The 12,568-nt window shown below is 37.9% G+C and overlaps 1 protein-coding gene across 1 annotated transcript; it reads left to right on the forward strand.

Annotated features, from left to right (window-relative positions):
- Positions 1-3,310: 3,310 nt before the first annotated feature.
- Positions 3,311-11,831, forward strand: TMEM30A (transmembrane protein 30A). The gene is made up of 7 exons (XM_008631244.2): positions 3,311-3,400; positions 5,303-5,419; positions 6,053-6,160; positions 6,418-6,505; positions 6,975-7,118; positions 8,730-8,936; positions 9,805-11,831. Exons 1-7 carry the CDS (start codon positions 3,311-3,313, stop codon positions 9,996-9,998), a joined length of 948 nt encoding a protein of 315 aa, XP_008629466.1. The 3' UTR covers positions 9,999-11,831.
- The last annotated feature ends 737 nt before the right edge of the window (positions 11,832-12,568 follow it).

Raw genomic sequence — 12,568 nt, forward strand, 5'->3', positions numbered from 1 at the left:
CTTCCCGGAAGCCGCCTGCGACTCCGGGGAAACCCGGTCCCTTCCCGGCCTGCCGGGACCCAGGCGGGTTCTGTGCGGAGCGGACACGGCGCCCGGGCGGCTCCGATCCGGAGAAACGTCTGTGCTCGTCAGCAAAGCGTCCATTAATTACCCTGAGCGGACACAGGGCTGACAGTCATCTGCGCATAGGCTGTAGCCCTTCTGCCAGTGCTCCCGAGGGAACTTCCAGGGAAGTTACTGCCAGCATTTAATCGACACAGCCCAGTGCACATTTTTTTCCTCAGCAGTACAGAAAGTATGCGCGTTGTCCTTGGGATAGCCTGTGGCAGTCCATTATATATCTTCAAATGTTGCAAAGTAATTGTATTTTCAGGACAAAGCTCTGTGGTGAATGTATTGCTGTAATTCTTACCTGCACCGATAATTTAATGTTGCAGGTGTTCTGTGGGAGACCAGGGTGTCCAGAGTAAACTTGGAAACAAGGATTGAAGAGTGTGGCTTTTTCTAATTAACACTTAACAAAACCTGAGTCATTTACATCTGATACTCAGCCATGCTACTGCTGTGGAAAGCTGCTGAGCGTTAGCTGAAAACTGAACTGTGTATCGCAAATGGATCCATTAGATAACAGAACCAGTTTGTGTTGTAAGGAAATAACCTGCAGGGCTTAGGGACGGACAGCCTTGAAAAGCCATTGACAGCTATTATTAGTTTTGCTGAGCTAATGTGACTGAGATTGATTGTAGGGAAGAAGGTATTTAGTTGTTTGTTGTATTGTTTTATTGGAGAATATGAATTTTTGTGGATCAAATCACTCCAGTTATTGGACTAAGCTGTCACTTTCAAGTAAGTAGTGTTTAAGACAGTAGCTTAGCTGTTGGCAGTAATTTGGCAGTGAAGCTCAATTAGCTAAAGAAATCATGAGGTAGGGAATGAGTGGTATTTTCATATTTTCCTTAAAATGCAAATAATGTTATAACAAAACCAATTTTACCCCCTTTTATGTTAAGATGTACAGTTCCAGACAAGGAGAAAAGCAGAAGGGAAAAACCCAAAAGCTGAAGTGTATTTTACAGCATCCAAATTGTATGTAAGCATATTTTTTGGAAAACAGTTGCTTCTTACATCAAGTGTTGGGGGTATGCTGAACATCTGAAAATTGGCACAAGTGATTCAGAGAACATGGCCAGCTTGTCATGGGCACATAGATTTTTAAATTGTCATGTTGTAGCATATTTAAGGTAAATACAATTGCAGGTTTTCAACAGGACACTCAGTGGAGAGAAGTAAAAAAATATCCTTGCTAACCCTGATTTTTGTTGACAACTGCATTTAAAATAGCCATTTCTATACTAAAGCAGTACGAAGTTTTAGATCATTATAATTGGACAAATACAGCCTTTTTCCATTATGACTGAGTCTGCATTGATCTATGGGAACAAGAAATGCATCAGTTTCATGAGTCCAGATGTAAGTGACTTCTTGTGCCTACATTGCTGCTGTATGCATATACAGAAATGTTGTATACTGTTGTTGCTGAAGCAGCTCAGTCAGGTACTCCTGGTAAGTTCCAATAGAAGCCACAAACTGGATGTTCCCACCTAACATTCAGCACAAAAGTCATAGGTGAGCTGGGAGCACAACTGATGCTCCCCCACACAATCAGGTTGTGTATATACAGCAGTAGTAACCATTTGTACTGGAGACCAGTTGGCCGGCACTGGCCTTCAATCCTCTCCAATTTCAAGATACTCAAGACTGGAAAGAGTTTAGTTTGTTTTGCTGTATGGATTTACTCTTTCACCTTGTGAAATTCTCAAAAATCCAATTGTTAGGCATCTGTGAGGACAGGAGGGACTTTGGAGTCTGCGGTAAGTCAGAATGGGGAAACTTGTGTTCTGTTGCCTGATTCTCATACGTGTCTTACGAAGTGCTTATCCAGTGACATTCAGCAAGTGAGATTATCATCCTAAAGGCAGCTGAATTTAGAAAAAAACCAAGTTTAAATCAAAAAAGGCTTTATAGTTGCAGCGGCAAAATACAGATAAAGCTTTTTACCAATTAGGACCAGCATCTGGGCTCTAAACACCAGTGAGGGGTGCAGTTTAAGACACTGCTATCACATATATGCTTAGCTGACATGTGTCCCTGCTTAGAATGCTGGCTTTTGTTATAACTTCCAAAAGTTATTCACGAATAGCTGTAAGTTTAGCTGTGGGAGACAAGGCATCTAGAAGCTAGGTGCAGTGACTAAGCTTTTTTAGAAATGTATCGGGGGAGGAAGCAGAGGTAGTTATTTACACCTACGTCTTGGGCAATAGCATACCTCCTAAATGTGTGTGCCTGTAAACTTAGTGTATTGGAATTGAATGGGATGTTTAATTTGTGACCCTGAAATACAAATTTTATTTCAAGTCACTCTAAACCCCTGAAATACATATTTAATTTCAAGTCCCTCTTTCCTGAAACAAGATATGGTAACCATTAGTATCTCTGTGGACTGTGCTGTTCTTCTACAGGTGCTGCAAGGACTGAGCAGCAAGATGTACCTCTTCCACTGATTTCTTTTATAAGCTCTCTTGAATTCAAATGTGGAAGATTTCCAACAGCTTAAGTGTACTAGAATTACCACGTTTTTGTTGTGTTTTCTCTAGCATTTTTTCATTGTTTCAGAAGGGTATAATCACTTATTTATCTTGGGTCTGTTGGGAAAATAGTTCATTTGGGTGGAAAATAATTAGCTCTGTAAATGTCTTTTTGCCTGTTATTAAAGAGTGAGAGAGTTCTGTATTTCCTGGGGAGGGGTGGTTTGGTTTTTTTTTTAATATATACAGAGTGAATAAGAAGCATTGACAGAGCATATAAATATATGATAAAATGTGAGGAATATAGTAAGTATTAAATGTGTAGGAAAGAGACCTTTGTGCTGTGACTGCTGCTGTGAAATGCATAATGGTAGATAAAAAGCCATATTGACTTAAGGCATGGTTAGGAGTGGAGAACTGAAAGTATGTACATTGCTGTTGCCTGCATCTTCAGCCTTGTGTGCAGTTCCTGTATCCCCATGTCAGAAATGATAAAAACTTAGTAAAACGTACAAAGAGGAACAGCAAAGAGGACCAGATTCTGTTACAGATTGCCTTTGATACAAGAAACGGTCAAGCAGAGTAGGATAGATACATGACAAAGTATGAAGTCTACAAAATAACAAATAGTTTGGAGAATATGTGTATGCAGTAGTTATTTCAGTAGGCTGACAGACATCAACAGCCTGAAAAGCCATTGGTGTGGAATAACTTGGATATACCCAATGTCCTTAAATCTGGAGTTTCTGGGAAGGGCTCGCTGTGTCAGGTTGTCAGATGCTGGCCGATCCCAGGGGACAGAACAGTGGGATCAGGCAGGTTCTTGCCCTGGACTCCAAAGTCAGTCCTTAGCTCTCAAAGTCAAAGTGGTTTTGTTACTCTGTCAAGAGCTGAATATGGATGCCTTCATCCTTTTAAATAAGCTCTCTGTTGAATGTAATCTGTAGATGCGGATGCAGAAAAAACCACTCGCGTTGGCAGTTACTGTACAGGAAAGCTCTTTGATAGCATGCAAGCTGATAACTGTCATCAAAAGCATGGTCCTGCTTCAATATACATCAATTTCATGCTCCACAGAATTTAGTCATTTATGTTTTTAAAAGTGAAGTCTTTAGGTCTTTTGCAACCTTAGAGTCTTTAGTGTACGTTCTTGATCTAAAACTTCTCCTCACACTAGCAAGTTCTTTCTAAAGGAAATGCTTACTTCAGCTTACTTTAGCAGAGCACACCCACCCCCGAGTTAGCCTTCAACAAATGAGATGCTTTGTTCATTGAGAGCAGCAGTGGGGTCTGTGTGCTGTAGCTAAACAGAGCTGGTCGTGGCTGCTGCAGTAGTGCTATTTCTAGATCAGCATAAACTCAGTATCTTGTTCAGCTGAGGAACAAAGATTGTGATCCTCTGTCAATCTCTCTCTCTCTCTGCCAGCTAATAGCTTCTGAAGCTGTCTAGTTTCAGCTAGGCTCATTAGGATGTAGGTTTTGTCTGTCAGAAATCTGGCAACAGAGCGATGCCAGTCAATAAAAGTGCTTGCTGATGGAATTAGTTGCAGCTTAATAGATACTGCAGAAATTACAGGAAGAGAGACCCTGAAGAAGATGCAGAGGAAAACAGACTTCAGTTCTTTCCTGAACGCACCCTGTGTGTTTGTTTTAGCTGACCTTAATATGGGTATTAGGACAGATCATAAATCACTAGTTCTTGGTTATGCCTTTCACTGCAAACATAAATGAGGACAAACCACTTGCAGCAGCCTTTCCTATAACTGTGTAGGTGTTGTAGTTTAAATGCTACCGCTGCTAAACATTTTTTTTGCAATAAGTATAAGGTATATATTTCACCAATCTGAGTCTAAATTCTAAAATAGGTAATTCATGGGAAGTGTAGAAATATATCTTTTATAGGCAGCTGGAAGCTTTCTTCTGCCACACTTGCTGGAGCTACATGTGAGAAAGAGCTAATGTGGTCAAGCTTGGACTGTAGGGTGAGCTTGTGGCTGCTGAGGCTGAATGTACAGATTTTAAAAAATGGGGTTTTTTGGGTTACAGTATTGAAGACAGATAGTATTGTATAAGGCAGAGTAATACAGATCATCTTTCTTGTCCATATCCTGGTTATGTTACCATTCCTGACAAAACAGTATTGGTGTATTAATCTTTCCTGGTTTAGGACAATTTTTGGGCATTAAGTGATTTTTAATTTTTTTTTAAAATCTTTAATTAGGTGGCTTAAAATGGTCAACAAAGCAAGTTTTCTAATGCAATTTTTTTAAATTAAATATCTAGACTTTTAAAAGCTTAATCTCTTTGGAAAGCATGTAAAAGTTGAGATCTGCTTGTCATAGTGTGCGTGTTTGGAAACATAATGTTGTCTGGAGTATCTGCTGGTTTTGTTTTGGTATGGTTTTTGGTTGGTTGGTTTGGGGGGTGGGGGGACTTGTTGGTTTTGTTTGGTTTTGCTCCAGGAGTAATTTCACCTCAGTGTTAAATTTGTCTGCATCTGAAATCAAGCATACAGTCAGAATCAAAAACTCCTTTACAGAGTCATAGAATGGTTAAGGTGGGAAGAGACTTCTTGAGATTGTCAGACAGGCCTGAATGTGTTTTTGGTGCTGAGATAAAATATGATTGCAAAGTAAATGCCACAAAATCTCTCTGGCTTAATAATAAGTTTTCTTTACTCTCTCATTGTAAATTAATGACTGTTTTTCCTGCTACAGATTGACTATACAGGAACAGAACCTTCTAGTCCCTGCAACAAATGCTTAAATGTGTCCTGGGACAGCACACCCCCTTGTACATGCACCATCAATTTCACACTGGAACATTCATTTGAGGTATGCTGCCCTGTATGCAGGATGAAGTCAGAACGGTTTATATGATCTATTTCATATTGAAAATGAAAGTTTTCTCACTTAGGTATTTCTTTTTTTTCTTCCATTATAAAAGATTATTTTTAGTCTTCCTTTGAACTTGGATCTGATTTTTGTGTTCCCTTTTTCATCAGCAGGGATGAGATGTTTCTTAATGCCTCTGTTTATCTGGAAATGTACAACATTAAGTGGAATGCTTGTGTTTTACACATTCAGAGTTACCCTGTGTGTCACATAGCTGGAGAGTAGATCAGCTATTCCTGCATGATTTACAAAAACTCAGTTCAACAGGAATTGGAAATACCAGATCAGTGCTTTCTGGCAGATGGGAGGCAAATGAGGCTTATGGGTTCTGCATCGGACAAGACAGGTGTTGGGATTAGTGCTGGTGAATATCATTCTGATAGTTGGTGACATGTTTTTATTGTTTGACTTCATCCTGCCAGCTTTTGTTAGGATAGTACTTTTATGTACTCACTATGAAGAAAGGATTGAGGTTCTTACTTTATGAATGTTGCTGTAAACCTAAGTTTAAGAGCTTAAAATTGCAGGTTTGTGTGAACGAAAATCCCTCTTTACGCATCTTGCTTCTTGTAGAGCAATGTATTCATGTATTACGGACTTTCCAACTTCTATCAAAACCACCGCCGTTACGTGAAATCTCGAGATGACAGCCAGCTAAATGGAGACAACAGTTCACTGCTTGTAGGTATTCATGCTTGGATGTGAATGAGCAACTAATTTCTGACTATTGCATAAATCACCACATAGAGTATTTAGTTGAACGATAATGAGGTAAAAGAATTTTTGCATAACAGAAGGCAACCATAAGGAATTGATATTTTGTTCACTGAAAATAACTGTAAAGTATTATAAAATTTCATGTTGATCATGTAGTAAAAACCAGGCTAGTTGTTTAAACTAGCACAGACTCATTTGCCTTTTTTCTTTCTAACTATCAGAATCCAAGTAAGGAATGTGAGCCTTACCGCACAAATGAGGACAAACCCATTGCTCCTTGTGGAGCTATTGCCAACAGTATGTTTAATGGTACGGTAACACTTTTAACTTACCATTTAGATGGGTCTGTGATCTAGTGTATGTTTTTTGTTGTGTTGCACATTATTCTGTGTAAAGATACTGTCAGCTTTTTTGTTTTGAATTAACACATTTTCACTGTTCAGAATAAAATAAATGTCTTGTACTGCTATTACTTGTTTCAAAATTGCTAGGAGAATTAATTTAATTTCATAGCACACAAAGGATGGAAATACCTGCTGTGAGAAGCTGCTACTGCTGTGATGTAGAAACATAAAAATCATATTTGAATAATAAACTGCTATCTCATATACACTGATTCTTACAGAACAGCTTGTGATTGTGTCAGGCAGATAGTAAATGCCTTGCCTAGTTATTTTTGTTTTGTTTTCTCCTGGAGGTAATTGTTTCACTGCTTATCAAGATCATCTGTGTAATGAAAGCTTCTGCACCTGGTTTTCTAATTTGATTTTGTCTTTAGATACACTGGAGTTATACCGCATTGATAATGACACAAGGACTCCGATTACTTTGATTAAAAAAGGCATTGCATGGTGGACAGATAAAAATGTAAAGTTCAGAAATCCTACAGGAGATGGAAACAACTTAACTGCGCTTTTCCAAGGTAAAAAAAGAGAAAAGAAAAATTGTAAGAATGCCAAAATGCTTCAAACACCTTTTGACTTCAGTTTTGATTTCAAACACATTTTGATTTCAGAGTTTTGCCTCACTGACAATTTACAGAATGTGCTAAATAAATGCTCTCTGAAGAAATCCAAGCTAAGGACTATTCTGCTATTTGAACGGTTGTCTTTAAGTAATGAAAGCTGCAAGGTTCTAATGAAAGTGTTTGGTTTTTACATTTACTGTAATCATTAATTTAGTAGCTTTAATTTCTGATTTAATTTCTGATTCTGTACCCTGAATACTAAAAAATGTGTAATGTAAGCTGCTGGGGTTTAAGCCCACTTGGCAACTAAGCATCACACAGTGTCTCACTAACGATGCCCTTGCTCAGTGGGAGGGAGAGAAGAATCGGATGGGTGAAACTGAGAAAGCGCATAGGTTGAGATAAAGAGAGGTTAGTAATAAAAACAAACAACCAAACCAAAAACACAACAAAGAGAGAGGAAAAGAAAAACAAGTAATGCAAAAGAAAAGAATTGCTCACCACCATCTGAGTCCCTGAGCCAAAGCAGGCCCTGCCTACCTCTGCCTGCCTGGGATATCCCTTTGGTCAGCTGGGAACAGCTATCCCATCTGTGTCCCCTCCTGATCTCTCCTGAACCCTCACTCTCCTCACTGGTGGGGTGAGGTGAGGAGCAGAAGAGGCCTTGATGCTGGCAAATACTGCTTAGCAATAACAAAGACATCATTGTTTATCAATACTGTGTCCAGCACAAATCCAAAACTTTGTCCTATACCAGCTACTGTGAAGAAATTTAGTTTTGTTCCAGTCAAGACCAGTACAAGTTCTATCATGTGTGGATTTAACTTATAAAGAAATCCTGCAGTTGTTAAATGAAAACTCCGTAGGAAGAGTTTCATTTGAATGTTTCTATGGCTAGGTTGTTCTGTTCTCTAAAAAAACTGATATTTTTTTGGTTTTTTTTTGTAACTGGAAGTGACTGTGTGTCTCGTATACAGTTTGGCAAATAAAAGTTTCCTTTGGCTACTATGTCTCAAAAGTCTTCTTAAGGCTCTTAGAATATGTGTGTTTATGCAAGGTATATAATAACTTCAGGTTTAACCTGATGTGGGTTTCTTGCTTAGTCATAGCCAAATTACATGTTGTCAGTGTGATGCTTGGAAAAGCAGATACCTTACCTTAATACAATGTGGAATTGTATTTCCAATAACATTAGCAAAAGCATGTGTACATAATCTGAAATGATGTTTACAATATTAAATTGGTTTTTAAACTCTACCAAGTGAGCAGAGGACCTATCTCACCAAGCAGTGCTTTGAGACAAGACTTCTACCCACATGAATTGTTTAGACAAATGGACAGAGCTGTCATGAATTATGTTATTTATTTATAGAGTTTAAACTATTTAAACTGCAAAATAAAAAGTTCTTAAACAGCCCAGTGTGTTGCAATAGTAGTGAGTCAGCCTGTCTGTTCATACTGTTTAGAAGTTAATGTGTTTTTTGTGATATTAGAATGGATTTTGATGAGTCAGTGTGTTACTTAGTCTGGTATGTGAAATACTTTTTTATTTTTGTTTAATCCTAGGCACAACAAAACCTGTGAACTGGCCCAAGCCAGTGTATATGCTGGACTCAGAGCCTGACAACAATGGCTTTATCAATGAGGACTTCATCGTGTGGATGCGCACAGCTGCTCTACCAACGTTTCGCAAGCTGTATCGTCTCATTGAAAGGAAGAATAACTTACAGCCTACCTTACAGGCTGGAAAATATTCTTTGGATATTGCATACAGTATCCTTTGAAAGCACGCCTTAGCTGGATTACACAAGCATATATTTGCAAGTTCAGATTGAACTAACCTTTCTTCTTACCATCTCGAAAAAAAGATGGTATTGAGGTGTGGTTGAAAACTGGCACCGACAGCTAGATAGACTGTTACCATTTTTTACTTCTGTGCTAGTTTTATAGCACTTACGACTTCATAGAGACTGGGAAATCAGATTGCTTGGATGCTGCAAAGGAATTGAGAAAAGCACAGGAAAAAAGGAAAGAACAGAGGTAGCTGGTAGCCAAGGAATTTCAGAACTGTAACTTCAAGGTGAAATGACAATATGTAATGCAGGGCAGACTGACTGGAGGTCAGAAAAATGACAGAGCTGCGGATCGGGTGATGGTCTGTCATTCTCTTTTAGGCAGACTAAATATTAGGTAAAAATACTAGAGAAGGAGGGTTGTCATAGTTAATGAACTCTTAGAATTCAAAAGCACCTAATGATACTTTTTATATAGCTACTTCAGTGTTTTCCTTTGCTGTAAAACTGAATGAACGTAAAGAAAAATTTTGTACTACAATACACACAAGGGCTGAAATTTATATTTCCCTCACTTTATTGAAGCTACTTTCATAAACCCACAAAATCATGCATTTTACTCTTTTTCAGTGTTAAGTGTCTTCTAACATGGCCTTGGTCTTGAAGTAGCTGACAATGCCCAGATTAGTTTTAGCCTAAAAAGAACAGCTGAATGTTTCATATTTGCAATCCCAGATCCAAAGCAGCAGTTTGTATTTGGAACCTGAGTGAAATGACCCAAAATTTTCATGTGCCCACTTCAAGCTAGGTTTGGAAACTTGCTTCTTGTTTTCCTAAATGTTTTTCAGATTATCCTGTACACAGTTTTGATGGACGAAAAAGGATGATCCTAAGCACCATCTCGTGGATGGGAGGCAAAAATCCCTTCCTGGGAATTGCTTACATCACTGTTGGGTCCATATGCTTCTTCTTAGGAGTGGTATTGCTGATCATTCATCACAAATACGGCAATCGAAACACTAGTGCAGACATTCCCAATTAATCTTGCATTCTGAAAATAAATGTACTGCATGTGCATCAAGGCCAGTCCAGAATGGACCCAGTTTTTGAAAGATAAATCTCTGCTTATGTCACTTCTGAGACTGGGTGCATAATTTTTACCTAAAGCTTCCCTTTCCCATACTGTGGATTAACTCTTGAAAATGACGGGTATACAATTAGCTCTATTGATTGTATCTCTGCCTATGTCAGAAACAATTTTTCTGATGTTTGCCTGTAACTGGGCAGGCCACATGATGCATATAGCTCCCATTCCCTTGATGCATCTTCTGCTTGTTCATGTGCTGTGTAATGTTCGTATGATTCAGTACATTTAGATTGTGTGGAGAAAGATGGTTATAAGATACTGTAAATTGTTGACTTTCCAGAATTCAGGTGTCAGTGCTGTTGAAAGAAGTCAAGTCTTAAATGTTTTTTGCAATTTACTGTCTTGTGTGCATGGGCTCCTACATTTCTTGCTAAGATTTTAATATATTTATACAAGTTGTTAAATATTTTTCCTGTGTCCTACCAACCTCTGTTATATTAAATCCTCTAAGTGCTCCGTAAACTTCAGCACTGTGGATTCTTTGTATATTTACAATATATGTGCCTGGCCAGTAAACGAGCATCCTATGAAGATACCAGAAAACCTATTTGTTAATTATCTGCGTGAGACCCTTTAAAATTGGGACATGCTTGTTGCAGGTATAATCTTTTTCTAATTTTCTTTGCTTTAAGTCATATCCCATACTAGTTCACTTTTTGCTGGCTCTGCTTTTTATGAGCAGCACCAAGCATTAATCAAGAAAAACTTAAAAGGGTTTTTTTTCATTCACAGATTGGGGTGAATTCCTTTTACTGAGGTGAATTCCTTTTACTGGAGGAGTTTCCTAATTTTCTTAAAGTATATGTATTCTGAGCAGGCTTTCTTTTAAGGGAATTGTGTACTTTTTCCTTATTTGGAGTGAACACCACATTAATTTTTTGCGGTGTTAAGGAAGTAAACTATAGAAGTTCTGAAGTTAAGATGGCAGTGATATTTTTTTCCCTGAAATGCAGGTTTAGCTTGCTGTGAAACATAATTTAAATATTGCAATGTGCAGGTTAGTGTCTTAAATTACAGAAGGATTCACCTTTAGGTTAATTAAAAGTTAACTGCAACCTGTAAAATATTACTTTTTGGTGACTTTTTTTTAGATGATGCACAGAAACTGTAATGTATATGGTGGAGATCACTTTATATGCAACTAGCTTGATAAAATATGGAGTATATTAAAAGAGACCTAATAAATTCTGCAAACCATTTAATAAGAGATTTGGTTTTGTCCTTGAACATACATTTATTTTTATCTGCATGAAAAGACATCATTAAGTGTAAATGCAGTTTTAAATGAGTTGTATTTCTGGGATTGCATATTTATTACAAAAATGCATGGTCCAATAGCTTAATCTACAGGCAACTTTAAACAAAACTATTAATTTATCACGTAATTACATGACTGGTTTTACTTAATTACTTGTGTAGCCTAAGAGTTTAAATGTGTAAGTCTGGATAAACTGTGGAATGAGGCAGCATTTCCACTGTAACTCCATATATTTATTTGTATAGTACAGCCTGGCAGAACAGGGTTTTCAAATAGTACCTTTTAAGATTTTGTTTACAGTGTTGTATTCATGTTGCTAGAGTTACAGAATAAGGGTAATGTACCCTTGGAAACTTGCAGAACATATTAAACTGGCTTTCAACTCTAGAGTAGCTGCTAGTCCAAAATAGAGGAAATGAGCAATGGGATGTCTCACAATTACTGGTTATTAAAATATTTTGATTTTTAAACTTTGTGTTTGTCATTTGAAATGCAAATATATTCTTCATTCATATTTCCTAATTTTTCCAAGTTGGGAAAGGCTGCTTTTTGGGCTGTGCTTAAAATTAAAACAGAAGTATTTTTCTGTCTTTACCTTGTAATATCTTTCAGTGCCTTACCTTTTTCTTTACTGACTATAGCTGCCAGGGTATCTTCAATTTCAGTAAAGTGCACCAGGGTGAGAATTGCTGTCTGGTTTTTGTTGCAATTAAGCGGGTTCTCTGAGAACCTGTAGCAGTAAATACATGGGACAGTGTGCCCATGGAGCTTAAAATGCTTATAAGAGTTTTAAATACTGGTCAAATTTGTAAATTCTTCCTTCATACATGCTCATTTGTCTAGGTGTCATGTTGCTAACAATGGAGATCCTTGGAGGATCCTTGGAATCCTTCAAGGATTTATTGTGAATATTAAACCTTGAAGGATGCAAGTCTTGTCTTTTTTAAATAGAAATCTCTGACGGAAGAAAGGCCTTGACAGCGTAGGTCAAGTAACATCTGCAAATAGAGCAATGAACATGGCTGGTTGGATTGGATTCACAGGAAGTGTTATTGACTGCACCCTTCTCTCAGATGCCTTACTTGCAGTGGGAAAAGACTTGAGTTGAAGAGAGTGCCTGGTGGAAAAATGTGACAAGTCTAAATCAGATGTACTTACAGTAACTCAAAAAAAGAAGTTAATTACTGGAATGCTGTTGGAACCCTGA

Source organism: Corvus brachyrhynchos, unplaced genomic scaffold (assembly GCF_000691975.1).
Source record: "Corvus brachyrhynchos isolate BGI_N302 unplaced genomic scaffold, ASM69197v1 scaffold234, whole genome shotgun sequence".
Classification (NCBI taxonomy): domain Eukaryota; kingdom Metazoa; phylum Chordata; class Aves; order Passeriformes; family Corvidae; genus Corvus; species Corvus brachyrhynchos.

Excerpts from the sequence above, each read along its gene's own strand:
- TMEM30A (XM_008631244.2), top strand. The coding sequence starts at position 3,311 with ATGTCCTTAAATCTGGAGTTTCTGGGAAGGGCTCGCTGTGTCAGGTTG. Across the intron at positions 3,401-5,302 it reads GGACAGAACAGTGGGATCAG|ATTGACTATACAGGAACAGA; the intron begins GCAGGTTCTTGC and ends TTCCTGCTACAG. Across the intron at positions 6,161-6,417 it reads GAGACAACAGTTCACTGCTT|AATCCAAGTAAGGAATGTGA; the intron begins GTAGGTATTCAT and ends TCTAACTATCAG.